Source organism: Galendromus occidentalis, unplaced genomic scaffold (assembly GCF_000255335.2).
Source record: "Galendromus occidentalis unplaced genomic scaffold, Mocc_1.1 scf7180000076583, whole genome shotgun sequence".
Lineage (NCBI taxonomy): Eukaryota > Metazoa > Arthropoda > Arachnida > Mesostigmata > Phytoseiidae > Galendromus > Galendromus occidentalis.
The window spans coordinates 1,037,105-1,063,993 of record NW_003804572.1 but is presented as its reverse complement, the minus strand read 5'-3'; the positions used below and the strand labels follow the sequence as shown (position 1 = coordinate 1,063,993).

Sequence of the window (26,889 nt, the reverse complement as noted above, 5' to 3'; positions counted from 1 at the left end):
AATGAGAACCGCTCCCCCACAGAACCACCGATGTGAGAGGAGGTAGGCAGCAGCCTTCAGCTCGGAACCAACATCCAGGTCTCGAAGGGAACTCGGGTCTTGACATCTGTATCAACAAGGCTCCTCCTGCACGATGCGCCTGAGGTAACGCAAAACAGCTGGATAATTATTGTTGATCTCTGCCCTGTTGATATCGGACTCGGCGAGGGAGGACAGACGATAAGCTCCAGATACGGAATGCCGGTGACATGCGGAATATCCTTCCTCGAATACGCGACCATTGGCGTCGTTGCTCGAAATGGTTCCTTATGGTGCAGGGTCGATCGTCCGATGAAGCTGGCGGGTCCAGCGGATATCCAATGCAGACGTCTTGATGAACGGGGTTAGAACCTCGAGATCCTCTTTGGGACGGAGGCTTCACGGGCGTCCCCCTATATTCTCTGAGAACTTTTGTTCCTGAGTGAGTCTGATGACACCTATCCGAGCCCTCACGACCGCATCGCGTCACTCGTCCCGTGCGGCCGCTGAAATATGAAGGGAATGAAGGATTGATTAGAATCACAAGGGAGACTCGAGGCGCCGGCTGGGCAAGGCTGTCATGTCTCCAGAGACTGACTTGATTAGAACGTCGTCACACGGGAAGCTGAATAGCGGCGGGCTTACTAGTAGTTGTAGGTATGCCTTACACGGGCTCCTCGATCCTCCCACAAGGCGCTTGCGGGAATCCTCCCGCTGAATAAGAGTGTCTCAATCCTTCCTAATAGAGGAAACGAGAGTTTTCACGCCGGCTCTCTTCTCCCCGTCCGGGTATGAGACCGTCTTCTTTTTCCGCCGTCATGCGGAGCGGTAGCCGCCGCCGGAATCCGTCAGGTATAATACCTAGGTAGCAGAAATAATACTCGGATTGCATGGCGTAGCGAACTTTCTTAGCCATACGAGTCAGTTTTCTAGGACTCATTTCCACACAAGAGTCGAATGAGAAGCTTAAGGGAATTCGAAGACGCATACGGTAACCTCACCTCAAATCATTTTATTCCTTCCATAAAACCCCAGACAGAGACCCATTTTTTGGGTAGATAAAATGTCGACGATCAGAAATAATATGAAAATCTTGTGGAAGGGTCGGAGATAGCTGCGGTCAGATTGATGAGAATTCCGGTCGTCAGTTGACACCGCGATGCAAATTGTCGATCTTATTGCGATTTTCCGCACAATACGCGAACGACTCGCAGCAGTACGTGCAGATCTCGGTGTCCATGGCGTAACCGCTCTGTATGCAATTCAGTTCACAGGATTCAGCGCATTTCCTTGAAAAACTCGTTAAAACCCCATTCAAACGAGTCACCTCGGCCTGAAAAAACGTCGTTTGTATTCAACTCAGCGCCCTCAGGCCTCAAAGCATTCAATTTGAATTCCCGAGAGATTCTCAAGCAACACCTCCACGTTACCGCTGTGATTCTGAGCTCGGATTAGAGGGTGAGCTGACGTGATTGAAATAGTAATTTCCCACTCGTGAGGAACTCACCAAGCAATACCGTGAGTTCTGACTACACTGAGCGATTCCACGTTCTCGTTCCTTCGGATCAGATGGCCCAGCGAGACAACTGTGGTTATGCGCGTATTTTTCCGCGTTGAACGTGAAGTCGGCATCGCACTGGAAGCATCCGACTCTCTTCCCTTGGTATTTTCCGATGCCTCCACCTGAATCCGGAAACGAACGCTCGAAGCTAATGGGAATTCCATCGGGAGCGATCGAGGAATAAGGACCAGAGCCTGGTTGAACCAGACAGGCTCCGGGCAGGGTTCCCATTCGGAGCTAACGGTAGTCAGAGAGTGCTAGCGGTCAACGAAAAGGTATACGGATCATATCCGCCCCGGACCGAACTCTGAGGGACGTACTCACGTTGGGCGGCCTCAGGCGAGAACAAAAGCGCAGTCACAAATAGAAGCAACGTCCTTTCCATCTTTGTTGGGTTGCGGGTTGAGCAAAAAATAATCTGGTTTACGCTTTCAAACCACGACAGCGAGTGTGGAACTCGGCAGCGGCATGATAGTGCCGCCGTTGTCAAATAACTCGGCGCCGTTGTACGATTTCAGGTGCTTTGTTGTCTGAGGCTACACACGGTCTCGCTGTCGCACCGCCCTACGACCGAGCCAAAGAGGGTCAAGCTGAAGATGACGCGGGTTCCCGTGTTCATTGCGGTGGAAATCGAACGGGTGCTCGTTAGTTCTTTTTGATTAACACAGGAGGCGAAATCAATTCACGAGTGGGGCTCATCAAAAAGAAATCGCTGACTAAGCTCGTCCGCCGAGCCGTCTGCTACGAGTATGAGCAGCAGAAGTGTACTCTCAGGGGATATTGAAGCACCCGAGAGTCGTCAAGCGTAGAAGACGCCCTCAAGCGTGAAGTGCATTTCAGGCGACCAGTTCCCCATAGCGGTGGTCTGTACGGTCTGCGAGGTCACCGAAGCTGATTGACTGCATTCATTACGTACATTTTATTCAGATCAGGTCAACCGTAGAAGTTGCCGCTCCTCAGTCATCTGACAGGGAGTATGATTGTCTGCAGGAATCGTAGAGCGCATCCTGGTCCCGGATACATATATGAGAAATGAAAAATCGGTTCCGGGAGATTTCCCGCGTCGTTTCCCCATCGGTTGGCATAATTTGGAGCGGAGATGTCTGCTCGAGTGATTCCTCGGCGGAAATCCAATGCACCGCTTTCTACATAGATGCGTCGAATTAAAGAAGCTCTCGGGTCAGCAGGTCCCCACCGAGTCGGCATCCGTATCGATGTTACCAATGGAGAAACGCAGGGATTGCAGCAGAATCGAAGTTTCCACATGGGAGGGCAAGGTTTCAATTCTCTGCGACCTCTCTCTATATCACGGACAACCCTCCCGGCTCAGAATTTCAAGAAGAGATATTGGCAAACATCTGAAGGGTACGTTGGAGTTGTCGAATAGTCTCACGTCTTTCGGAAACGATATCATTTCGATATTCCCGACAGGAAATCGATATCGTGATGTGATAACTACTCGGATCGTTTTTCTTCCTCGTCGAGTGAAGTTTCCGAGTTCGTGCGGATCAAAACTCGATATCATGTGGCTGCTGATGACGCGAGCAGCGCCTCGAGCGCCGAGCACGTCCTTTTTTCCGAAAGGTGAAGCTTCTAGCCCTCCCGTTCCCCTCGGTCATTTGCTCAGTCTGCGTAATCGATAAGCTCTCGCGCTCGCAGGCGAACTTTGACGGAATAATTCTCTGTACACATCTGAATTAACGCAGGAATGGAGCGTAAAGCAGCACCGCCGCACGATGTACGCGCTCTCCCTCGATCCCAGGTGCCCAGATACCGCTGCTCGCGGGGAAAATTGAGGAGAAAGAGAAAACAGGGAACCGAGAACAATGTAGATGGGAGTCAGCCTGAAAATGCTGGTTCCAGAGGCGTAATTATCCGAATCGAGCGACCCATACATTAAACTTGATGAGACAGGAGATAGATATCACTCCGGCAACAAAAAAAAGTTGGGGAAGACGGCCGGCTCTCGCGATGGTTCGCGAGCCGTTCGGCGGAATTCGCCGGAATGAACCTTCAGATAGCTTCCCGCCGAGGACGAGGGAGAACGCCGAGATAGGAAGAGAAACGGGGACGTTCCGGGTCTCGGCTGCAGCTGCTGTTCCTGCGACGGAGTCCCTGTTAGTTTGTGCCCCTTTCGGGGAGGTCTCTTCATGATTCCCAATCTTTCCCCGTTTGGATCTGATCTCCTCCCGTCCTCCGCCGGTCTCGGCGCTGGCTGGCCCTCCGCCGTTTCTGCGATTTTCCTACTCCGCTTTTTTATCTAGCTTTGGGTGGATTAATCTAGAGCGTGCTTTTGCTTTTATCTGGGAGAAACGATGGGGATGAGCAGCAGGCAAATCACGTCTGCCCCTCTCTCGTCTCGTAAGCAGGGACTCAGTCAGCCAGCTCCCCAGACAGTCGGGAAGCCAGTCGGTCGGTCGGTCAAGCTGGCTGGCTCCGGAATCGTTCCCAGGGAAGGATCCGTTGTGGCGACGACTCAAGCGCTTCGTGGGACCGTGTTCTTGTTTTCTTGTTGTAGCCGAGCCTGGGGCGGGTCTGCTAATCACGACCTCATTTTTCGTCTACGCCCTCGCCTGGCACTGAAGCCCCTCGTTTGTCTACGGAAAAGGATCCTCTTACTCTTCGGTGAAGATGTACGCAGTGGAGTATAAGGAAATAGAGGCGACGTCCGATTTCCGTACGTGAGAATTTTATGCTCGCCGGCGAATCGCGTTGAAAGACGGGGCAGCCATTGAATATGTGGCTTTGGGTTGCCGGAGGTTGTTGACCGAATTCGTGAAAACGTTTCCCAACACTCAGAAGAGACTTCAATTTTCCTCAAGTCTACTTCAAAGGAAAATTGTTGAATGCTCCAGGCAGGAGCTGGGGCCTTGTACAGGCTATGTGTGACCGCCGGAAAATCGAAGAGCTCCCCATTCAGCACTCGCGTCTGAAGGCGAATAGCTCGAGACGGCTTTCATCTCTCGAGGTTCCTTCTACGTGTGTATATTTCTTTTCTATCACAAAAGCTCGGTCGTTTGGTGGTTTCGTTGGTGGGCCGCTGCAGCGTTTGCGGCAACAACTGCCTCCTATTTGACAAGATAAACTGCACCTGGGAACAACATTACAACTAGTGTACGTTGCCATTCACTATGCACTGCGTGTTCAGCTGGCACAGTATGAAAACGATGCCCAGACAATAAATTCCGGGTGCCCATTGCGACCACCATGCCCCCGGCCAGGCGAACACGAAATTGTTCTTCGCTATGCTGACATCATGCGCGTAATGAATGTCACAATGGAACGGGTTTGATGGAGGCTTCAACATCATCACCTGGTTTCCGGTTGAAAGCATGTCGACGAGCTCCACGGATACTGAGGTAGTCGATCCTTAGCGATGAACTTCGATGAATATCTCCTATTTATTTCGTTCGGGGCGTAGGTTTATCACCTACGTTGTTGTCTTTAGAAAAAAGGAGGAGTTACGGATCAGGCACAGGTTTTGTTCACCTCAGATCGATGCCTGACAATGTCTCTTACATGGCGGAAATTTCGCCCGGGGAACGACCGGAAGTGACGTGAAAGGTCTCCATTCGCTGCTCCCAGATGACGAACCGAAAGCACCAGAGGACGCCCGTCGTCCATCGACATTCGACCCATTGTTCTCCCCCTCGCTCCTCTTTCTCCTGTCAATGGATTCGGGCCTTGGGAATCTATATCCTCCGAAGCTGCTGTTGCAGTGATTCCCCAGTGTTTCGCGCAACTCGCAACAATAAATGGTTCAGCATCAGAAAAATTCGGACGGTGTCATCCCGTCGTCGGTAGTGTGGTGAGACGGCGCCGCCGGTGGGAGGCGAGGGAGCCCCACGAGAACGGGGGAGTGAGGTCTTGACGCAGACAAACTAATCTTCTCTCTCCGGCGATGTCTCGGCTCAAAACACTTCTCGAAAGAAAACAAAGGGAGTGTGACTGAGCTCGATCCCAGGAACCATTTTTATCTGAAGTAGCTTCGTTTTCTCCTCCCTCTCCTCGGCTGTCAGTGATGGCTCAGGAGGCCTAAAAACTTCACGAGACGCCCATCGGGGTTAATTGGGCTCTCCCTTCACTCGCTTCTACCCGTACGCAGGATCGGGGAGTCGGGGAGATTCTCCGCAGCTGAAGTCGCTCCGGCATTTGCTCAGCTGGCGATCGACCGGAGGACGAAACTAACGAAGGAGCGAGAGCTTCCTTGAAATTTCCACGGCAGACCTCGGGTCCATTAGGAAATTAACGAACATTCCTCTAACATTTCAGAGGTGCTCGATACCATTTCAGAACAGCGACACCACGCTATGATCGTTTCATTCATGGATCCGATGAGATGACTACGCAGTCCGACGACGAATTCTCCCACGGCCACCGCGTTTTTTTGGGAAGAGCAAGATCCGGGTTCGTCGTCCCCGGTCCCGAAGTGATACTTGTCATTTCTCCTTACCGTCCGGTGCACACGAAGATTCCGTTTAGAAGAGCAGCTCCCGTATCATCATCGTATTCTAGTAGCATAGAGTTCGCTCCCATCCCTTCATGCCTTCCCGGGAAGCCTGATGCTGGAATCTCATGGAGCTCCTCGAACTGAAAATCCCTAGAGCTCGGAAATCGTTCGCAATCTTCCCGTATCTCTCGAGGGTGGGAATCGAGCGCGGGATCCCAACTCACGATACATTGCGTTCTCCTCGGAACGGAAGATAGTTTCGAAAAGCTGTAACCGCATCTTCCTCCGACGTCCTATCGCTTGCATATTCCGGAGGAACATTCGAACAGATGCCTCAGGATCCAAACTCAAATATCCCTTCTGCGTTCGGAAATCCGCATCGATCGCGAGTATTCGACGGAGAAAGTAAGACATCGAGACCTGAAGGCTTTAGACGTACGAAGGAAATATCGAAATCCTCCGAGTTCCCCGCGGGAGAGACAGAACCCGAGGAGTGTCTCGGGCATTCGAGCAAATCGTCGGCCGATCCATTTGCTCTACTCCGAATGCCGCAGATCCGTGACTGGAATAGGCTCACTCATACCGGAGGAATTCGCAGCATGAAGTAGTACTCCATAACGAGGGGAGCCGCAATAAATTTCTGTGGCGCCCCATGAAAGTGCTGACGCGTAAGATTTACAGCACTACACTGCCAACGGGCCAGAGAATTAACGGCCGTGACAAACGGCTGTTGGTGGTGCACCAAGTCAGTATTGTGTTGTATGTACTATTAGACGTCACTTGCTCGTCCGACGTCCTCTCTGCCTCCCCTCATCTATTTATCCCGCCGCCGCTTGATCCTGTATCGCTGGGGGTCCAGGCCTCCGCGGGGAGCGATGTCTACAGCGCATGACGGGGGAAAACCGGTGAAGCCCCGAGAAAACCGAGAGATGAATAGGAGAAATTCTCTGGGGTCGGAACGGCGGCGAATCGATATCAATTGGGACCTCAATCAAGGTCGAGGGCTGATTCCACCCCTTCGACCCCGACGACAGCCCCGCCTGACCCTCTGCGCCGACCGCAGGAAATCTTTCGACCGGAGTGACGTCGATTCAGTAGTATCGAGAGTCGATTGGTTCGTGGATCCCTCGAGCTCCTACCGCGAGTTGAGCCACTTCAATTTGGTCGCGTGCCATTCATTAAACGCGCCGGGAACCGAGGAGGCATCGCTCTGGTGGGCGGTTTCAAGAGATCAAGAATCCCGCGGGATCACGATCGGCTTCTACTCTGTCGGAATCTTTTGACGGGAACCTGCCCGACGGGAGGCGGATTTCACCTACCGCGTGAATTGCGTATTCGCGAATTCTCCGAGTGGAGTCTCGGGACTCGGAATGTAGTCCTCGCGGGAGAGGATTGTGCGCTGACCTCACGACCGTCAGCCAACCGCGAGTTCTTGCTACCTCGCATGGGAGCGAGTCATTTGAAGCTCCATGTTCGCCGGACCTCAAACGCGACACTGCGAGTGAAATCGCTCAATACCAGTCACTCATCATACAGTTTCCTCATATTTTTTCGCTCAACAGCCTTCACTCATCAGATGTTCCGGAAGCCTCTTCAGAATGAGGTTCTCCGCCGAGTGGGATGGGGAAGTTTCCTCCAACGACGGAGAGGTTCTGTGAATATTGTTCATGTATTCCTGCGGTCCTCGGAAACGATGGGCTTGATAGAGGACACCGCTTATGGTAATTACTTGCTGCCCTCTCCGTGACGTACACTTCGTAGACTGGAACCTTCGCTCCGGCCTTGATCCTGTCGGACACATCTGCCGTCGAGATCTATCCGGAGCAATGACTCGACGGTGAGTCTCACTTCGAGATCCATTCGGGATTCCACAGCGTATGGAGGCGCCCAGGACGAGCACGTGTTCCCGACGCGCGTACCAGCTACCTGTGCGGATCGAGCACTTTCGAGGTCACCTCCGACCGTTTCGCGCTGGATCCATGCGTCATTCCAACTTCGGATTCGGATTATCTCGAATATCTTGTCTTCACTCTCCGAGATGGGAACCGTGGAACTCGAACTGCGGGATGAGTCTCGATCCAACTGCGAGCTTCGATTTACGTCATCAAACAGAATTCATCCTTCAATTATACAAAGGTGAATCTCGAGAGCATCGTATACGGAGTAGGGGCAAAAAGCGACTTGGCTTCTCCTCGCGAGATGCCCTTCAGCCGCGACCCTTCCTACGATCCTGTCAAGCACATATATCATTACGAAGATGCAGGAATCTCATGCTTAATTTGATGTCACAAGCAGCTGGGTCAGGCAGCTTCCCTCGTGAACGGCGTCCCAACGTCGCGGCGCTTGAGACCAAGCCATTCATGAGGGTCCTCCGAATATTCTCTTTTTCTCCTCATTTACTGATTTTTCGAATGATGGAAGATAAGGCACTCCTGACGAAGTCACCGGCTCGCCCGTTTCCATTCGGAAACGGGACCCGAAAATGGAGAGAACCGGCTCGAGGCGACCCCTGCTCGGGGTCGGCGAAATCGGACTTTTTGTGACGGAACAGAGCCAAGACTTGATCATCTAAGGTCCCTCGATTGAACGATCGTCGCTCTCCAAAATAAATGCAGGAAACGATTTAGAACTCCGGAAAAAGTTCGAAATTATCGAAAGGTTGCGGAAAAGTTTAATGAAGCTCTCATTAGCCTCCGGAAGACAATGTGCTTCGACAGACACTGACTCTCCGATGCTCGATTGGGAGAAGTGCGGCGGAGAATGATCCAAGGAAGCTGCGAGAAACGAGGAAATCGATCGCGGGAGTTGCTGTTTGCTCTCGTGAGCGATGCTCGAGGATGAAGATCATGCATTCACGGCAAATAGATTTCATGCTCAAAGCAGAAACGGAAATACTCTCGTTTCAAGCAATAGATACCTACATCGGCATCTCGTTTCGGGTTATTCCGTAGGAAATGGGTAACAGTGGATTCCGGCATCCGAATGCATTGGCTTGCATCGCACTGCTCGTTTAGCACGTAGGATAGCTTCGCAAGGGAGACGAGGAGTTCCTCCAGGGCTCTAGGGCTCGTGCGAGCATCTGGGTCGTCAGGACAATCGAGCTCGTAAAGCCCGACAGTGTCGTAATTGAGGACTTGATGATGTGTCAATCGACTCGCGTGCCCGGAGAGGCTCTTAGCAAATTAGCCTTATTCGCGAATCTCCGATACATCGGATGATCCCGGCTTCGACCTCGGACGTCGCGATGGAGCGATGCCGTGAATATTCTTGAGGCGGACAAGCGACCCCGAAGTCTCGCGGATCCACGGACGAAGAGTGCGTCCCTCTTTTTCTACAGACTATGCTCGATAGCTCCCCAAAAGAGCCTTCTGGACTGGCCGTTCGAGATTCTCGATACCGCTCAATCGGGAAGAAAAACTCCCCGTCGGTGACGGGTCACCCGCAGGTCATTCTGACTTGTATCTGATCGGTATCTCGAAGCTCACAAGCTGTTGGATCAGAATTCCTCACGGTTAGTGGATGAACTTCTTTTTCAGGAACCACAATGACTTATCGATCAAACGGGATCCATTATAGCGAATTACTCGGACCGGATCGTTCCGCTCCATTTAGTTTCTGATGGCAAGTAATTTCGTTTTTTCTCAGCAGACCGTGGAGGCGGCTGCTCGGTGGAGAACTGCAACAAGATCGCCCATCTGATCACGGTTAGCTCCGAGGAGAGATCTGAGCGACAGCATCCGTGTGGAGCAGGATGGAAAAGTCGAAGAAAACAGCTCTCGGTCGAGTCAAGTCCCTCCAATCTCCAGAACCGCGCAAGGTTCGTCGAGGAGTTTTGTTGGAGATGATTCTATCTCGAAACTCCCCCATAGGTGGAACGAGCAATGCTCGAGATCATGAGGGAACAAGGAAGCGTGTTGCTTACCTTGGTGTGAGCACACCCCTGACCCGGATAAAGAAATTCATTACAGTGAGTGGACAAGGCTCGGCGGGGGGCGAGGATGGAAGCCATGAATTTCGCGCAGCGTATCCGTCCCAGAACATCCAAGAGGTTCCGAAGATGCATGCTTGAATAGGTGGACATCCCCCACTCGAAGAGTCGGGCCACTTCCCCTGTCAGGTACAGTGGCACGGAATTCAACGAGTTTCTGGTGACGGATTCGCGAGCAACTAGAAAGGTCGAGAGAAGCGCAGAAGTCTACTGTGGGAAGTTTCGGACGCGTCTAAGTTTCCACATCATTGGAGTCGCTCTGTATCGTACAGGGAAAACGCACATGTGTAATGTATGGGGGTTTCCGTCGCAACTCGCGGTTTTCTCTCCCCCAGATGACATCGTCGGACGCTCTGTTGACAGTCAGACAGTTGTTTGTTTAGTTGGTCGGTTGCTCCCTGCCTCCGTCGCTCCCAACAGCGGCAGACCCATACAATTCCAAGTTCAGCGGCGACGTCGCCACCGACGCTTCTCCGCGAACCCCTGACTCCTCAGCAATGATATCGCATTCGCGCCCGTCCCCTTCCCGCTGGAACGAGAGAGATCTACAGGTCTATGTGCTTTCGGGGAAGAAATGTTTTCAAATGATATTAAGGGGAGACTCCTTGAGGAATACCGTAAAAGTTGAGAAATAAGTTTACCAGCTCAGCTCGAATTTTGCGTAGCCAGCGCAGCCCCAAAGCGTGTTATATTCATCGAGAAGATCGATTCAACTGTTGTTCCATGCGGTTTGTCCATTAATACCCTTCAGTTGAGGATATCAGCTTAGCTCCCGAGAGGCTCGTCCACGCGTTCTCTCAATGCCCGAATGTCCATAGACTCAGTGAACAACAAATATTTGCCGGAGCAACCTCCAACATCGGAGTATCTGTGTACGGTTTCGTTTCTTGGTCTTGCCGAGATGTTCTCGTAAGGAGATCAGACAGCCTTTCCTCTTTTCCGCTTATTCCGAGTATTGTTCTGCTCCGCGAACGCGATCCCGCCGCTTACTCGTCCGAGGCTGGCAAGTTGATTCCTGAAAACAGCGACTCTGGAAACAAGTCAACCACATTCACCCCGCTTGGAGAGTCGCAAACGTCTCACGAGAATAAATTCACAGTGTTATTCCGCTCCGGCAGAATTTGCGTCAGACATGGAATCTTTATCTCGGTGGCAGCAAAGTTTTCTGTGAAATGTGTGACGTCTTTATTCCAAGTTGTGCGTTTTACGAGCGAATGATCCCCTGCGATCGCCTGCGGCAGACAAAGGCTTCGCCGCCGTCGAAGAAAGTCCCCGGCCGTGTCTAAGAATGGGAGAGCCGGTAGAGGCCACTGGCGCGCAGCCCGCAGTGAAAATGTCCAAAATGTCACTTTTGCTCCGCTGGGTTTCTCGAAGCCTAAGGGCATGTCACGAACTCGGGGTAGCATTGGGAGGAGCAGAAGCATCGCTACTGAGAGAAAATGCCTGGGAAAAGAAAAGATGTTATGCTCGAGATTCCACCGAGAGAGGTCTTCCCCACGACCTAAAGATGGGGATCGCTTGAGGCAATGACAATTCGAAATCAAATTTAATTCGAGCAACAACGCCCCGTATCCATGTCAGTGCCGAATTTCCTCGCTGTCTGGCTCAATTCCTGCTGATTGCGGAAGAACATTTTCCCCGCAGTTCGCGAAGTGGTTGAGAATCTGAAACACCTCGAGCCCGATACTGCGATAAATTCCGTGTGTCTTGAGCCTTCGCGAATCATCCGGAAAATCCACAATGAACTGAATGTGATTCCGATATCGAGCAGGCAACCAATAGTGGGGAGTTCCGTTGAAAAATCGTCTCCTCATCCCAAGCCGCGTGATACGGATCTCCTCTGAGCCACCCTCAACGATAAGAGAGTTCCGAGGCGAAGTAGATCTCCATCTAGGCCGGAGTGTTGCTCTGGTTCATCGGCATAGGGCGACGTCGGTGAAATGGAGCAGAAGTTATGCGTTCGAACGGAACGCGGAGCAACGGAAAAGATTATGATTGGTGATGTCATTAGATCGTCGCCTCTGAAGATCACGGCATCCGGTGAGCGCTCAAGAATTTTCACCATTTTCCGACTAGAGCAGAGGATCAAGTTCTACCTCGCCTAGAGAGAAGGAGGCGTGAGCGGGTGGAGATTTCGGGGCCGATATTAATACGTGGAATACTGTTTCGCTGGAATGAATAAACCATCGATCACGGCTAATACTAACCTGGTAACCTATATGCGATGGTTTTTCCTGGATCTCCATTTATTTGCTCACAAACAGCAGCGTTCATCGCTCATTGCTCCGAAGCAGGATCGGAGACCCGTTTTTACCCGCCTCGAGGAACGGAAACAGGAGAGCCCTGAGCGAGGAATCCGCGGAGAACGTTTCCCAGATCGCTCCCAACGCAGCGGCATGTTCCGAGCTCACTCAACCATGTTGACCCGCGAGCGCTCCTGCCTGCCGTCAATATGAGAACTCGGGTGGGCGCTGAAAGCGTCGGATCGCGGGCAGTCGAATACCCGTCAAATGATGGAACGACTCCACTCTATCGAAAGGAGAACAATCCTTCAAGAAATCCCGTCTATACCCGCACCGGATCGATAACTCTCTCATTGTGTTTACGTCTTCCGCGCGAGCTTTTGCGACGGAACGGAGCATCAGCATGCTGGAGACAATTTCCCCTCCCCCTCCCCCACGGATACAATGCACCGATGCGAAGTTCTAAGTCTTCTTCAAGCTGGCCTTCTCTGCTCGCGTCGACGATGTCTGGGTCACGAGCTGCGACGTTTCCTTTTTTATCGACGAGCTCCATAGAATGAGGAAGACGAGTTCGCGTCTGATCGCAACGAGCTCGTTCCACAATATACTTCGAGCTCGAATTTCCCTGCTGCCGCCCCCTCCCCATAGCCCGACGGGGAACGAGCGAGTGGAGGACCATGCCCGGACTGCTTGTTTCAAGCGCGTGAGTCGTCCGCTTCCCGTGTTTTCGGCCGCTCCCACACGGAAAAATGGAAAGCAAGAGGAACGCGGGGGGAAAGAAGCCGAGAAGGCTCCCAATTGTCAAATCTCTTGAGCCCGAATTAAGCCGGAAACGAAATCCGTCGTAAGTCCCCGGTTCCTGTTCGTGTCGCCGTCGTCGTTCTAATACTCCCTTGTAATTTTCTCCAACTGAGACGGCTGCGACTGCTCGAGCGCCTGTATTGCTTCAGTTTCTCTCTTCGCGAACGAGGTTGATTCGAAGTCTAAGTAAGAGAAAGACGATCGATGCGGCGGATTCTGTTCCTTCCGCTATTTTTCTGTCGTCCGGGCGTATGAAAAAAGATAGTGGAAAGAATGAGCCCAAACTCCGACTCCGAAGAAAGGAGGCTTCTGACGAGCGGCTCCGACTGCCGATTCTCGCAGAATTCGTCCACGGAGTGTCCGCAGCTGTTCATTGACCCATTCAGCCTCGCCTCACAAAAGCGTCCTCTGATGAGATAGATTTACGCTCCTGTGATTTCTGAGCCTGGATTCTGCTCCCGTGATGGCTCAGCATTTGGCGGGACCTTTCCGAGCTGCTCTTTCCTCCCTCAGCCTCGTCTGCTTTAATTTTTGGGTCTAACATAGTTCCGTTGGACGAGCGTCGCGTCGCTCGGGGCTTGCGGTCGTCCGTTGCGTTCGCGATGCGACTCGCGATTCTGTGCGCTTATCGACGAGAAACGTCATTTCCATTTTTCGGTTGAGGAAAAATTGAGTGGAAACTCAACCGTAGCGATCCCGGGGGTCAGAGGGGATCATTCTGACAACGCTGATATCATCCCAGACGCCAAGGAACGACATTCCCATCATCTACGACCATATATCATCTCTCCAAGCACTTCAGCGCACAATGAACATTACATATTAGAATCGCTGTCTGACGTTTGGCCCTATTTCCCTGTCTTGACCTCGCGAGGGAGCCCTAAAGAAGAGTGGGTCCGAGTCTGTGCCGCTCTGAATCCATTCATTCATTGAACTAGAAGAGTGCAGTGGCGATTTTGGACCACGTAGTCTTTCTACTTTCTTCCAAGCGAAGTCCTAGCCACCACACTACAGTAATCACAAATCGGCAACGCTGTGCTCTTTTCCGTCTCCGACCATCAAAGAGGCATGTTGATTTTTTTCGTCGTCGGATTTCCCTTTGAGAGGGGAATCGTCAATGCCGCTCCGTCGGGACGCTCGAGGAGGATGAAGAGAAGCGCTTACGTTCGGTGAATTACGCCCGGGACTCGTTGATTGTGGAGTAATCCGGCATCTGTCATCGACAGACGTATGCAGCCCATGACCGAAGGCGCGGAGGAATCGTACGAATAACGCTTCTTTCCACACTTGCATCTATGATACCGGTTCCTCTGAATGTCGGCTGTAAGGGATTCGGTCTAGAAGCTTCGGCTAGGATCCTGATTTGGAGGGATCATTCCCCTGAGGTTCTCGCTCCCTTACGGATGATGGAGTGCTGGATATCCCCAAATCAGCAAGTCGAGAAACGAGATACATCGATCACCACAGCTCAGTTAATAAAACGAATTCCCAAGCCGCTCGCCCCGTTTTTCCACCCGCATGATTCCGCGTCCAGTGCGAATCTCACTGACTGAGTAGGCTGCTCAGCCGTGATGGACCCTCTTTTTCTGTGAGTTGCCCTCTGCTCCGATAGCAGAGCTCCGTCCTGGAGAACAAAACCCTCCCTTGCCTTTATCAGATCAGAAATCGGATGAGCCGTACGGATCGGGCGAAACTCGGACACCACCTACCGGTATCTTCCGAGTTCGAGGTGCATTCCTCGTGAGAGATGAGCGTAGTATCGTACCACCAGGACCTTCAAATACCGAGGACAGATTCCGGGAAAAGGGGGGGAATCGGAGATCCGAGAGTGCCACTCCGACTTCACGGGGTTAAACAAGGAACGGTAAAAACGGGATCGGTCAGCTCCGCTGCTGTGCTCTCTGCGAGTCTCTTCGATACGGGAGCGTCCGTCCAGGCTAGCTCCAACTGTGAGGACAAGACTGCGACCGCTGCTGTGATTGTCCTCATCATTATCAGGGTTTTCTTTTGGAAGTGCCTATCAAAGAAAGAAACGCCTCTTGCTTGTTCTCTGTCAACGCTGTCCTCCTGAGAAACTTTGAGCTGAGCGGCTTTTCGATGCATCCCTCAAACGCCCTCAGCTGTGCTCTCGCTCCGCGGCAAATGAGATAAGCCTCTGTTTCCCTCGATCCAGAACATCTAGTGCACGTAGGCGAATTCGCATATGAGACCTCGGCGTCTTCCCTCATCTACGATCGGAGAACTAAAAGGGACCATCGGCTCCCTGTGGCATTCGGATATTCGGCCTGGAACCGAGACTTTTTCTGTCGCGGGAAACTGCGCAGGCTCTGAGACGACTCGGATCAGATTCATCGGTATAAGGAGCGAGCTCAGAGAACTCCGGTTCCACCAAGGATTTCCGGCCGAAGCGTACGGAAAACTTCCCTCGCCGCCAACTCCGAAGCGCAGCCTTCATCAAAGAATGAGTTTGCAAAACTATGATATTCGAGCAAAAATTCCCGATCTTTCGAGATTCGCATATAATTCACGATGAATAGCGTCTGTCTCGACCCTGATTACGTGGAACGAGCCATCATCCTCAGTTATGACGTTGACCACGTTCACTTAATGCACGTACTAGCGACTGCGCTCAATCTGCTAATTGAATTTCACGGCTCCGCGTTATCAGATGTTCTCAACGCAAGATAGAATCTGAGTGACCGGCGCTTATTCATGGTAATGTGCGACCTACGTCAGGCGACGGCACGTATCCTCAGCAAGTCTACACCATGGAGGAGAGGACTGAGTTTTTCCTCGTCAACTGCCCGTACTTGTTCCAGTCTAATTGAAACGCTGGACATGAGATCGGGTATTCTAGCTGTCCTGTTCAAGACCACCAGCAAGAATTTGCAAGCAGCTTTCCCGAAAACCGTGGTCCTCCGAGTAAATACTTCCCTCAAACTTACGAGATCTCAAGCCAGAGCGAGGGAGATCCGAGTTCTCGCTAGACGGACCAAGCAATCATTACGGGAGACCGCGTCCGTATCGTTTCCGCCGCTTCGAAGACGATGCCGACGCTTTCGCTAATAGAATGACTCTTCCTCGTCCAGGAACGAAAAAAAAAACATTAGGGAAAGGATGCCCCTATGAATTGAATAAAGAGGAAGCGAGCTGATTTTGCGAGGCTGCGCGTCCCCGAAGAAAAAGCAGCAAAGTTTTCTCTCGAGCCCATCAAGCTCGACGAGAAGCAGACGGCCAGTCAGCCAGCTGCCTTCCGAACGCCTCCCCCGGGAAGGAACGTGGGGATTGAAAGCACAGAGAGAAAACGAGCTGTTCGACGTGAGCGGCGGCGTATGGGCAAGCCAGATCGGGCGGCGGCATGAAAGAAAAGAAGGAGTGGAAAGCGATGCGATAGAGCTCAACCAATCAGTTCGCGTCAAGCGGCCGTCTCCCAAATGCGTTCAAGGAAAACCGGTGGCTTCATACCCCGAACCAATGGCTCATGAAAGGTCACAGACTTTTTTGAATAGTTTTGATGGATTACCGTGAAACGGTGGAAATGTCAGCGAACGGACTAAAGCAGGCGCCGATCGATCGATCACTAATCCACCGTCAGTTCGGCTCCGACACCGAAATTGCAGGTATGTACCCATCATGTCAAGAATCGCTCTCGCCATTTTCACAGCAGCGAGTCGTGAGCCGTTCTCGGGGCGGACTCGATTGAAGAGGCTTGGATTTCTCTCGTTTCCTGTTCTGTCTCAGAACAGACAGCTATTACAACTTTGAGCACAAAAACGGCTTCATCACACGCCATTACTCTGGCCGTACAGGAGCTGGCTCGAAATCGAATAATTCTCTCTTAGAGCTCAGAGACTCCCCAAGAAACGTTCACAATGACACGGTCGTCAACGGAAACCATTTCCGCTGAAAAGGCTTCTCGACACTTCGTTCCCGCTTTGATCCTCCTCAACACTGCATTGAGCTTCGGGCCGGACATTCTTGTGATATCTTTGACCTTTTTCGTAGGTGTTCCTACGTCCTAAACTCTGAACACAACTCCAGGGACCGGGATATTTCTTTCGGATGTCGCGCGACCTCCAGAGTCGAGCACCGACGGACTTCCTCGCAAGCGATTCCAGCCGTGGCGTGCTTTCAAAGGAAGGGAACGGCGATGTCACCGATGTACCTTTCGGGCATGAATGCGGGAACGCCGCGCCGTGGGGAAAAAAAAACACCGGCGACGAGCGACGGCCACAAAACGACACGTCATGAATGTCGACATTCCTGCGTACATTCGTTCCTCGTTCACTCATCGATTCATTCATTCATCTGTCCTCGGTGTCAAACGGTCGAATACGGGGCCTGTCAGGCTGAAAAGCACCGAATGATTGAGATCGGCGGAACACGTTGTGCGTGTACGTAATCTCTTTCGAGGGCAAGCAAGTTAGCCGGCAGGCGTTCGATGCTTGAATGCGTGTGCTTTCCTGTGGCGGAAATAATTCAGAGGCCCTCGAGGGGGAATGTTATTTGGTCGTAAAAGAACTTTCGTCGAAGTCGGAAGAGTACAAGGAATATTACTTTCTCTGCTTGCTCGCTGTTGGCCTTATTGCTTCCCAGGCACTGCTGCTGCCGCCACCGCCGCCGTCGTCGCCGTCGCTGTTGAATTCCTCCAGGGACACAATATGAACTCTGTCCCTATACGACGACGAGTCCTCGAGGCCGGACCGATCTCTTTGAAGTGAGCATAGGCTCGCGATTCAATTTGGATTCTGGCTCCTTCTGCTCCCGCTTCTCACTAGACAGTTCTTGCGAAACGAGTGCCCCCGGTCAAGTGAGTGAAGAAGTCATCCTCCGAATCGGCAAACCTACTCGCTCACTAATGACGTAAGAGGATACCTCCTTGAAGCCACTTAAAACCTTTGTGGGCTTCTCCAATGATCCCTCTCGGCGGTCATCATAGAGAGGCCGTCGCACGTCTCGGACAGACGCTCTCTGACATCTGAGCGCGGGAGACGGATTCGGTTTCGGAATTATAATTTACGAAAGTACGCACACGGTGTTTCGGGGAGTCGCGTGTATTACCGGAGAGGACCCCGCGATGTACACGTCGGTGCGCGAGGCAGGTATTCCTTCATTCCGATAGACTGCGTCTCACGTCTAGTCCATACGAATGATAAAACGGAGTCACTGTTTTGCATAATGTCCCATTCCCTTCCTTGCTACCTCTGAGTGCTCTCCAGGGAGTTGAAAGTCGTTAATGGAGAACTCGATGTCACGCTCGCTTCTGTGAGAGGAGCCCGGAGTGCGTCTCCAAACATTTTTACTCGAGTTCTATCAAAAGCGAGGAAGCAATCAGTGTGCTCACCGGGAACGTTTGCATACGCTCCCGATAGCCTTATCTCAGCTCAACCTGATTTGCATTATAAAATGGTTGAAACGGCTGGCGTCGGTAGCATCGATACGAAGGAGAGCGAGTGCTGCAAGTTTCGTGGAATATTGTAGAGTTCGAGAATTTCTATTCTCTCTCTATGCGCCGCTGGTTGTTTTTGTTCGCTCGAAAAATGCGGCTCTCCATATAGAACATTCCCATGAAACTTACGAGAAGAGCAAAAGTATCGCACCGACTTCCGCTGTTTCGGTTACTGTGAATCCCTCTTTCCTCCATTTCACCGACGCGGTCGTCTCCCTCGATCGCGTCTCAGCCAAAGTGAATGAACCCCTTGACATTTTTACGCGGACGGGGAGCTCTCCTGGGAGATCTCCCGGTGGTGTTTAATGGTTTCACCGTTTCCGTCTGGGGAATCACGGACCACAGGGATGGGCCTCACGAGATTGTCACGAATACCGCTTCCCGGAGCCGCCCACCCGTCGGATAGGAAAGCAGAGTCTCTGGAGTCGCGACGTCTCTGCAGTCGGCCCATCCGCGCTGTCTACCTAGCTGGAGAGCGCTTCCCAGAGCAGGCTTGGAACTCGAGGAGCTTGTTCTGCCTGTCGGCTACACAGATACATGACAGCTCATGGCTCCTACTTTATCGCTGCGAAGAAGTTCCCCATCCGCCCTCAGCTTGACGTGAGAACTCGATATGGAAGAGCACGTGGCCCCATTCCGTCGTTTCACTCTGAATCCGAGTCCCTATCGGCCACTTCTATGCCTCGATCGTTCCAGGGAGAATATTTCCAGGTACGTATCGAGGAACCCTTTTTCGCCGCTGGCTTCTAGCGCGAATCATAGGTGGTCAGCGCCAGAGGATGAATGCACCATGAGGATCCATTCACCACGCGTTCCATGAATAGGGAAAGACCGATATGCGGAGCAAGCAACAGACCGACGCGAGTGGACTTGGCGTCGGCAAGACCGATCACACAGGATTCCCATCATGGCCTGAGGTGCGCACCGAGCTGAGACCTTCGAAGAATCATGAAAACGCCAGATGCCATGGATCGTCCCAAGATGAATGAGGAACGGGGAAAGGATCAAGGTCTCCTGTATCCACGGCTCTCCGGTCATAGGCCGGTCTACCAAGCGGTCACTCGAAAAAAATACTGAATGTTCACGAGCGCTCGCGGAGCCGAGAACGGATGAGGAAGAACGCCCCGCCGCCGAGTTCCATTGTTTCGGCGAGCCTCCTTCGATCGAGGATCGACATTAGGCTCACTGCAATTCATATGCCGTGTCCATATCATCCAATGTGTGCACGGAGTGCGGGGAATGAGAGGAACAAAGATCCCCCACTAGTTCTGCTCTCTTCTCAAAACTTCCCCATCGTCGCCGCGGGTGGCTTTTCAGCGGGGCGAAACTCGCGGCTTAAGCTTCGCAACATCTGAGCACTCTGCGATGACGACGGTCCGAGTTCTGAGGCTTGCCGGCAATCAGGAGTTTCTTTCCGGAAAGGATCCCCGAGTTTGAGGAGCAGAGCTCCGACTTTGAGCAGAGTCTCTCCGAGTTTGCACCGAAGTTTCAGCGTGGATCTCCGCTGGTTCTTCGGCTACAGGCTCCCATTGTGTCGACCGACTCTCCCGATCCATTCACAGGAATAATTTCTCGCGAAACTGCTCCTATTCCTCGGGGTCTTTGGGGATTAGCTGGGCGACGACTTTCGATGTTCGAAAGCGGAACAACTCCTCGGACTTCCGTTGTTGGTGAACCCAGCTGACCCAAGAGGAACTTGAATACCAATACAAGGGAACAGCGGCAGCACGGCGTCGTCGTTCAGAGTGCACTATTCTCGGGGGCTCTCAATCCATCACGGTGACATTGGCAAAGACGGCAGCGTACGCAAAATGGATATACGTTGTCAACCGGACAACCTGCAGCCTATCGATCAAGAGGTTCGAATGCGGTGGACGCTTTCCTGCAAATAACTCGAGCGACAGGGGGAATATTTTCCCCTGCGTCACTCGTCGGTGCATGTCCCGCGAGGTCCCGAGACGAACTCCTTCGCGAAAATGAGCGAAAGGAGAAGGATGTGCGAGGAGCGACTAGGTCGCGTCGTCGAGCTTCGTGTTTTTCGCAAGCCGGGTTACTCGTTCTCTCGCACAGTCGTTGTCTACTTGCGCTTTCCCTGGAGTCCCCGTGTTGGCGGGGACTCCTCATCCGAAACATGCGTCAAACGACTTATGGAGGGCGGAAGGATTCCACCATAGATCCTGGAGTTGAATGAATAGCTAATTGTACTGATAGCGATTGAGAAGGTATCGGTATGGACGCATCATCGGATCACGCCCGCGTGACTGCTCCGGGCCTCCGACCGGACGCCAACGCAGCCTTCCGGGGGATGCGATCACGCCACAGTGACGGAGCCATGAGGAATTCTGAACATTCGACGATTGCCGACGCGCCTTTCCGAGGGGACGCAGCTCTCAGATAGGAACATCGCTTTGTGCTGATTCCCCCGCGAGTCGAAGAATTCCACAGGAGCCGGAGTACATACGCAGTCGACCCTACGGGGATGGGGCTCTGGACCTCCTATCCCTTCGACCATCGGTTTCCGAGTCCCTTCTAGAGAATTTTCCCCACTCAAGTGTAATCTCCTCCGTCCCTCCTTTATCCGCGTGTTTGACTTCCAGATCGATGGAGCGAGTCCACACCCGCCAGGAATCGGACCTGCAGTCGCTCCGGAGGAGCACTCTCATGAAACTCCGACCCGTAAGATTTTCAACGTGAGCGGGCTCCACTTCGAGATTCGTAACAGTTCTCCCTTATGGCCGGTCCGAGCAGCTGGAGCAAATGCACTTGCTCACACAGTAGCTCTGCCTCGCGGAAAAAGTACGAAATCTCAGCGGGCGGTCGGTGACTCGACCGGAAAAGCAATCAGCTCGATATGTGTATTTCCTTGAACAGCAACCTGCGAAGCGGATCGCGATTCGTAGTCGACTGCGAACTTCGATTTAGTCATTTCAAGACGGTGTGGGCTGCGTTCCGTCGCGCGAAAGTCTCGAGCGAGCCGGGAGCCGATCCTGTGTCGCGCGAAAGAACAGGAGCTGGACTGTCGAGAGAAACCAGATGTTCAGTTGCAGGAATGACAGCCCGGAGTTGTTTGACATGTCTCCAAATTGCTGTCAAGCTTGAAATCCGAGAGAGAGAATGTTGAGAATGCTCAGCAGCGCTTACAAGGAATCGGAAAACAAAAGGAAAAGTTTCGAGGAACCGGCGTCGGGTAGAGTATCGAAATACTTGCGCAGCCGGCAGGAGATGAATTGCCGAAGGACTTTTAGGATGTGTTGCTGATTCTCAAGAGAGTTTCTCTCTGCGACATGTTGAACGGCTTCGGGTCGGGGATCTCTGAACAGGGGGAGAAGTTCTTCTGTTCAGACTCCTTTTCAGAGCCCGGTGACCATTCGTGAGGACGACTAGCGTGCCGCTAATGAAGGACTGATTTGAGGAGCGAGTTTTCTTCCTTGGGAAATGTGCTGACTCGGCTCCGGGAAATCTCGCCTCGTTCCGGCTCGCGGAGATTCCTTCCTGCAGTGACAGGTCTCCGTCGAGCACGTAGAGCCGGGGCGACGGATAGGAGTGAATAAGGACTTTTCCCGCATGAATATGTCAGAGGTAAAGTGAAAAATCGTGTAGCTGTCGAACAGAGGAATGCTTGATCGAGTTGGAGGTGTTTCCGAGCCGCAGTGTCGTTTCCGCCGAGTCCGTTCCACGAGGGCGTCCCGAGGTCTCATAGCGAGTACTTTCGGAGCACCAACGCGGCAAACCTACCTGCGCGACATAAGGTGGCGCAAGGCAATGGAGCGGTGGGGCGAATAGCCTACTGTCCTGATAATCAATGAATATGCTGATGAACAACTACGGTGACTAGAATACCCGAATCGGCGGAACCTCGTAAAGCGCCATAAAGACCGCGCAGGCAATGGAGGCCGAAGAGAGAATCGTGTGCGACAAATCGCCTCGGGACGCTTCCCAAGAACTTTATAAACGACGGCAGCAGTGGCGGCGGCGGCGAACACAGGGTGAGGAGCAGCAGCAACAGCAGCAGCGGCCGCAAGCAAGTCACATGTTGGGGAAGTGTGAAGGAACGTGGAACGAAACGCGGACCGCGCACTGATGTGACGGAACTAGTAGCGTTGAAGAAGGAGCCCCCCATCCTCAGAGCGGTGAGCGAGCCGACGGACTGACGGAGGGACTGAAGGACGGACTGACGAAGCGACCGGCCGTCCGGTCGACCGACCGAGAGAGAAACGCATCATGGCCTCCGGGGAACGCACGCCAACCCTGTCCTGCCAGTCAGGCTGGCTCAGTCAGCTCGGCTTGAGCGACCGAGTCAAGTCGAGCTAAGCTGGATCTAAATTGAGAAAGATTCACTCCCTGGGGGAGGACGAAAACGAACGACAAAAGCGACACGGAGATAGACGAGGAGAAGTAGGAAATAGGGGGAAAAACTCACTCAAAGCTCGCCAAATGGACGCTCGGCCCGGCGACAAGCAGCCGCGGTCGTCGTCGACGACGTCGCTTGACACCTCCACTTTAGAGGAAACTAGCTCGGTGGATTCTCGTTAAGGCAGCTCTATTTCTTTCGCTTTTATTTCGCCCCGACTCTCCCTCATTGCCCACCGAGTTTCTCCACGGCACCTCCGCTCGGTATCAGCGACTTCGTTCGCAGCGATACTCTTTTATGAGCTGCTCGAGAATTGAGCGGAAACTTGTTCCGTAAGACGGTCGACAGTTTTTCTTCTTTTCTAACTGGAGCCAGCGGATGGTGACGTCTCAACTTTCGAATTTCCAACAGAACTTACACGCATCCGAAGTGGATTCCCGAAGTTTCGCGATCCACGCTGCCTCATCAGCTCTGCTGGAGGGGAACGCGACGTCAAGTATTCATCCGATCAGTCGACTGAGGACTGCGGAGCTCCCCGTGAGACTGTAAAGGATGACATTCCAACGCCTGGATCCACTGACCTGGACATGATAATTCGCTTCGGAGAACTCGAAAGGAACGCTAATAAAGACGACGTGTACACGAGCGCGGGAGCAGTCCGCCGCGTCGGACGGTTCGAGGACGATCCCTCAAGCTTAATGCGCCGAGTCTCACGGAGCGGTGTCGAGAGCGAGAAGCGAGGAATTCCACAGCGGTATCGCGGCAACCCTTTTTAGCAGGGGCCCGTTTCTCAAAAGGAAGCCCCATCGACAGTCCCTCGCCGAGTATCTTCGCTACGAATCGAGATCTCATCCCGTCAGCTCGACATCTCGTCGATGTTCCAAAAAATAGATCTTCTCGAAAAAAAAGGATGGAAATCTCGCTGGACCCGCCGAGACAAAACTATTCGGCGATTCGCATCCGATGGACGCTGCTCAATCATAATTATTGGCGAAAACGGTCCGAAGGAGCCCATGACGGGTGGTGTCGACTTTTCTGATTGAGTCGGTGGGAAATGTACCGAAAGGAGCGGCGACGCCCGCAAACGGCCATTGATCTAGGTAGTAATTAACCCTAATTATGACCGCAGTCGTCATCGGGCGCCCCTGGTTTTTGCCCTCGGTCGGGCACGTTTCAGAGTTTGCTGGCTAACACTGACCGCTGTACGTCACAAGTCATTGAACGAGAAGATACGAGCCCGGAGGTTCGCGACCCGCGATTCAACTCCCGATTCCACACATGTCGAACGCATGCGGGTAGATACCCCGAATTCATGCCGCGGGGTGTCTTTGGGGGACAGATATCGATCGCCAATACGAATTCCGATTGTTGGAGGCTTCCGTTACTAGAAGTTTCCATGAGTCGTTGCGACCTAATAGAATGGGCCTTTCTGTGCCGAATCTCCTATTCCAACGACTTCGTCCACTCGATTGAGCACGTTGTTCATTGATTAGTTTGCAGCTACGTGACTCGCAATAAGTACGAAAGGAGAAAGCACCTGCTAGGTGGACCCTCAAAGCACCTTGCAATATCACGTACATCCATCAGGTCGAAAAACAAGCTCAGCGATAATTCATGCTCGAAGCTGGAGGAAGCGCGGCCAAACACGAAGGTCTACAGCGGATTTTGACTTCGCAGGATCTCGCTCACGGGTTGGCGACTCGCAACGACCCCACGGAGCGGCGCGGCCGGACAATTCTCTCGGCGCTCGCATTGGGAACGGAGGGACTTCATTCGAGGACTCGAATAGAATCTGGACCGCCGTCCGCGATTGAGTCGTAAGGAGATCACTCGAAACCGCTGCCTCATGGGAGCACGGTCGACATCTGCTGGCCAAAGGCCATCCATGCGGTGCATTAGCACGGAAAATGTTCCTCGTTCGGTGTTGACAACTGTAACGAAGTCAAGTTCCGACCAGCTGCTGCCCCTGCTACGGAGCAGTTCTTTCTGAGCGTCTCATAAATCAGGTCAAGCAGAACATGGCCAACATCTGGCGCGGTCGCTGTTGACCAATAAGCCTCAAAGTATCGAAGTGGCGGCGCGCGGAAACTCTCAGACGGAAATTCCCGCCGGGCAACGAACGCGCTGGCAGGCTACCGAATCCTCGTTTTGTTCAGATTTAGCAATGGATGTCACCGCTTGATGCTTTTATTACAAACTGTCACTCAGCAGCTCATCTTCGCTCGTGGGATGCCGCGTCGTCGCCGTCCGTGAGCATTGTGATAAATTCTCCCGATCGAGGAGCCAGGGCGCCCGGAACAAATATATTGCGAAAATTCTCGTGCCCGTTGTCTTGCGGAAGGAAAAACACATTCGATTCCTTAGCGCGAGATCTTATTATTATATCGGACCCGCTCGCTCGATCCCCAGCCTGTCCGCTTCTCCTCCTCCGGGCTATATCCGAGAGAGATGGCTCAGAGGTCAGAGGAGCGTGAACTCAATTTTGAAGCCTCGAAGGCGCGGCCGAGGGTTTTATCTTCTGCAGAAGGATGAATAGGCTTTAGCGCTGACGTGAGGATCGTTTGCCTCCACGACCGAAATAGGACCTCAGCCCGAGCTCAGGAGTCCGAGAGACAGCCGGAGCTGAAACAGCAATCAAGTATTCTAATTCCTTCATATCATATCGAGGTGCGCTGTGAAACGTGGAGGTGTTGGGGTGAAAGGAGAAATCCCGTAGGACGGATCGGAACGCAGCCGGAGGATACGAGACGCTAACTTCGAACGACCGAGGACGTCGCTGCAGAAAACGAAGTTTCGCGATAGTAGAGTCCCCATTCATGGGTAAGCCAATGGCAGGGTCCAAGACGGACCATCGATTCCCTCACGATCGTATCCGAGATGCTCGCAGCATCTAATGTGCAGCGGCGATTCTTCCTCAACGTTTCCAGAAACGATGGTCGATAAGCGATCGACTGCGAGCTTTCGCAGTACAGCCGTTCAGAGCCGTAGCCGTACATTCTCATCGCTTAGATGTATTAACGGTCCTCTCGATTCGAGCGATCTCACGGAGCCCCGGGGAAATCGGAGCGAAGTTTCTCGGGCCGCTCGACAGCATCGACTCGCTGTATTGAGGCCATCGATTCCCGAGTTTTCTCGCTCTCGAGAATGTTCCCCGTCTGATTCACGTCCATGGATCTCCATGTTCGAACGGCTCCGCCCACATCTCGCGAACAGGAATCAAATCCGAAATTTCCTATGAGTTCTCCTCTCGTTCCGGGTGGACTTCGGCCGATTTCCGCTCATTTCCGAAGCTTCCCTGACGAAATTGGACTCGCCGCAGTCGAAACAGGAAATCCTCATTCCGCCAAAGTCGGGCCAGGCATCTGCCTGCCTGCCAGCGTGCTTCGCTCAGCATAAATGCAATGGCGAAACATCTGAGCTTATTATCCAGCCTCAGCGAGGCAACTGTCGTCAGTCGCAAGAATTTTGATTGAGAACTCGTGCGGCCGTCAATCTCGTTAGAAATAATCTTCTTTGGAATGTTTCCCGGAACGCGGACTCGCAGGCAGCTCCGAGCACCGAAAGCCGATCAAGTGCCCATTAGGTTGCCTGCAGCGGATTTCCGACGAGCGAAATTCAGTTTTTATGCACTGTAACAGGAGCCGGGAACGTCTGCGATTGAATTCTCTGCGTTTGCAGCAGAGCCGAAAGTCTCAGATTTTAGGGGGTATCGAGCTCTTCAGAAGGTAAAAACTCACAATTAAGCTAATTTCATCTGAGCGGCGGTGACATGGCTCGAGGAACTGCGCGGCTCTCTCGAGCGACGCAGTTGCTCTCGAAATGGGGGAATAGCCGCTGATGAACGCTCACTCACAATCAGTGTGAACCGAAGAGTACGTCTAGATATTCGTGGACGACTCCTCGCTGCCGAAAGCCTCAATTTCAGAAACCCGGATTTATGCTCTGCGGATCGCTGTCGCAGACTGTTCGAACTAGAGTGGTGTTGATTTCGCGTTCGATCGCGTATCACCGGGGGAGAATTTGATTGA

General features: G+C 52.7%; 2 protein-coding genes across 2 annotated transcripts in view; both read right to left on the bottom strand.

Moving 5' to 3' along the window:
• Window positions 1-1,162: 1,162 nt before the first annotated feature.
• On the bottom strand, window positions 1,163-2,025 carry LOC100906483 (uncharacterized). Its single transcript, XM_003739776.1, has 3 exons — window positions 1,904-2,025; window positions 1,526-1,701; window positions 1,163-1,351 (listed from the first exon to the last, which is right to left on the bottom strand). Exons 1-3 carry the CDS (start codon window positions 1,962-1,964, stop codon window positions 1,163-1,165), a joined length of 426 nt encoding a protein of 141 aa, XP_003739824.1. The 5' UTR covers window positions 1,965-2,025.
• Window positions 2,026-4,688: 2,663 nt separating this feature from the next.
• The window catches only part of LOC100906338 (neural cell adhesion molecule 1), a 132,154-nt gene continuing 109,953 nt past the window's right edge, over window positions 4,689-26,889 (bottom strand). The window contains exon 17 of the mRNA XM_018642219.1: window positions 4,689-4,933. Within this exon, the coding sequence (XP_018497735.1) occupies window positions 4,689-4,933 (245 nt within the window). The remainder of the gene's footprint in view (window positions 4,934-26,889) is intronic.

Bases quoted from the DNA above. Each gene is read 5' to 3' on its own strand.
- LOC100906483 (XM_003739776.1), bottom strand. From the start codon at position 1,964: ATGGAAAGGACGTTGCTTCTATTTGTGACTGCGCTTTTGTTCTCGCCT. The intron at 1,702-1,903 runs GTGAGTACGTCC...TTCCGGATTCAG, and splicing joins CTCGCCTGAGGCCGCCCAAC to GTGGAGGCATCGGAAAATAC. The intron at 1,352-1,525 runs GTGAGTTCCTCA...ACGTTTTTTCAG, and splicing joins AGAACTCACGGTATTGCTTG to GCCGAGGTGACTCGTTTGAA.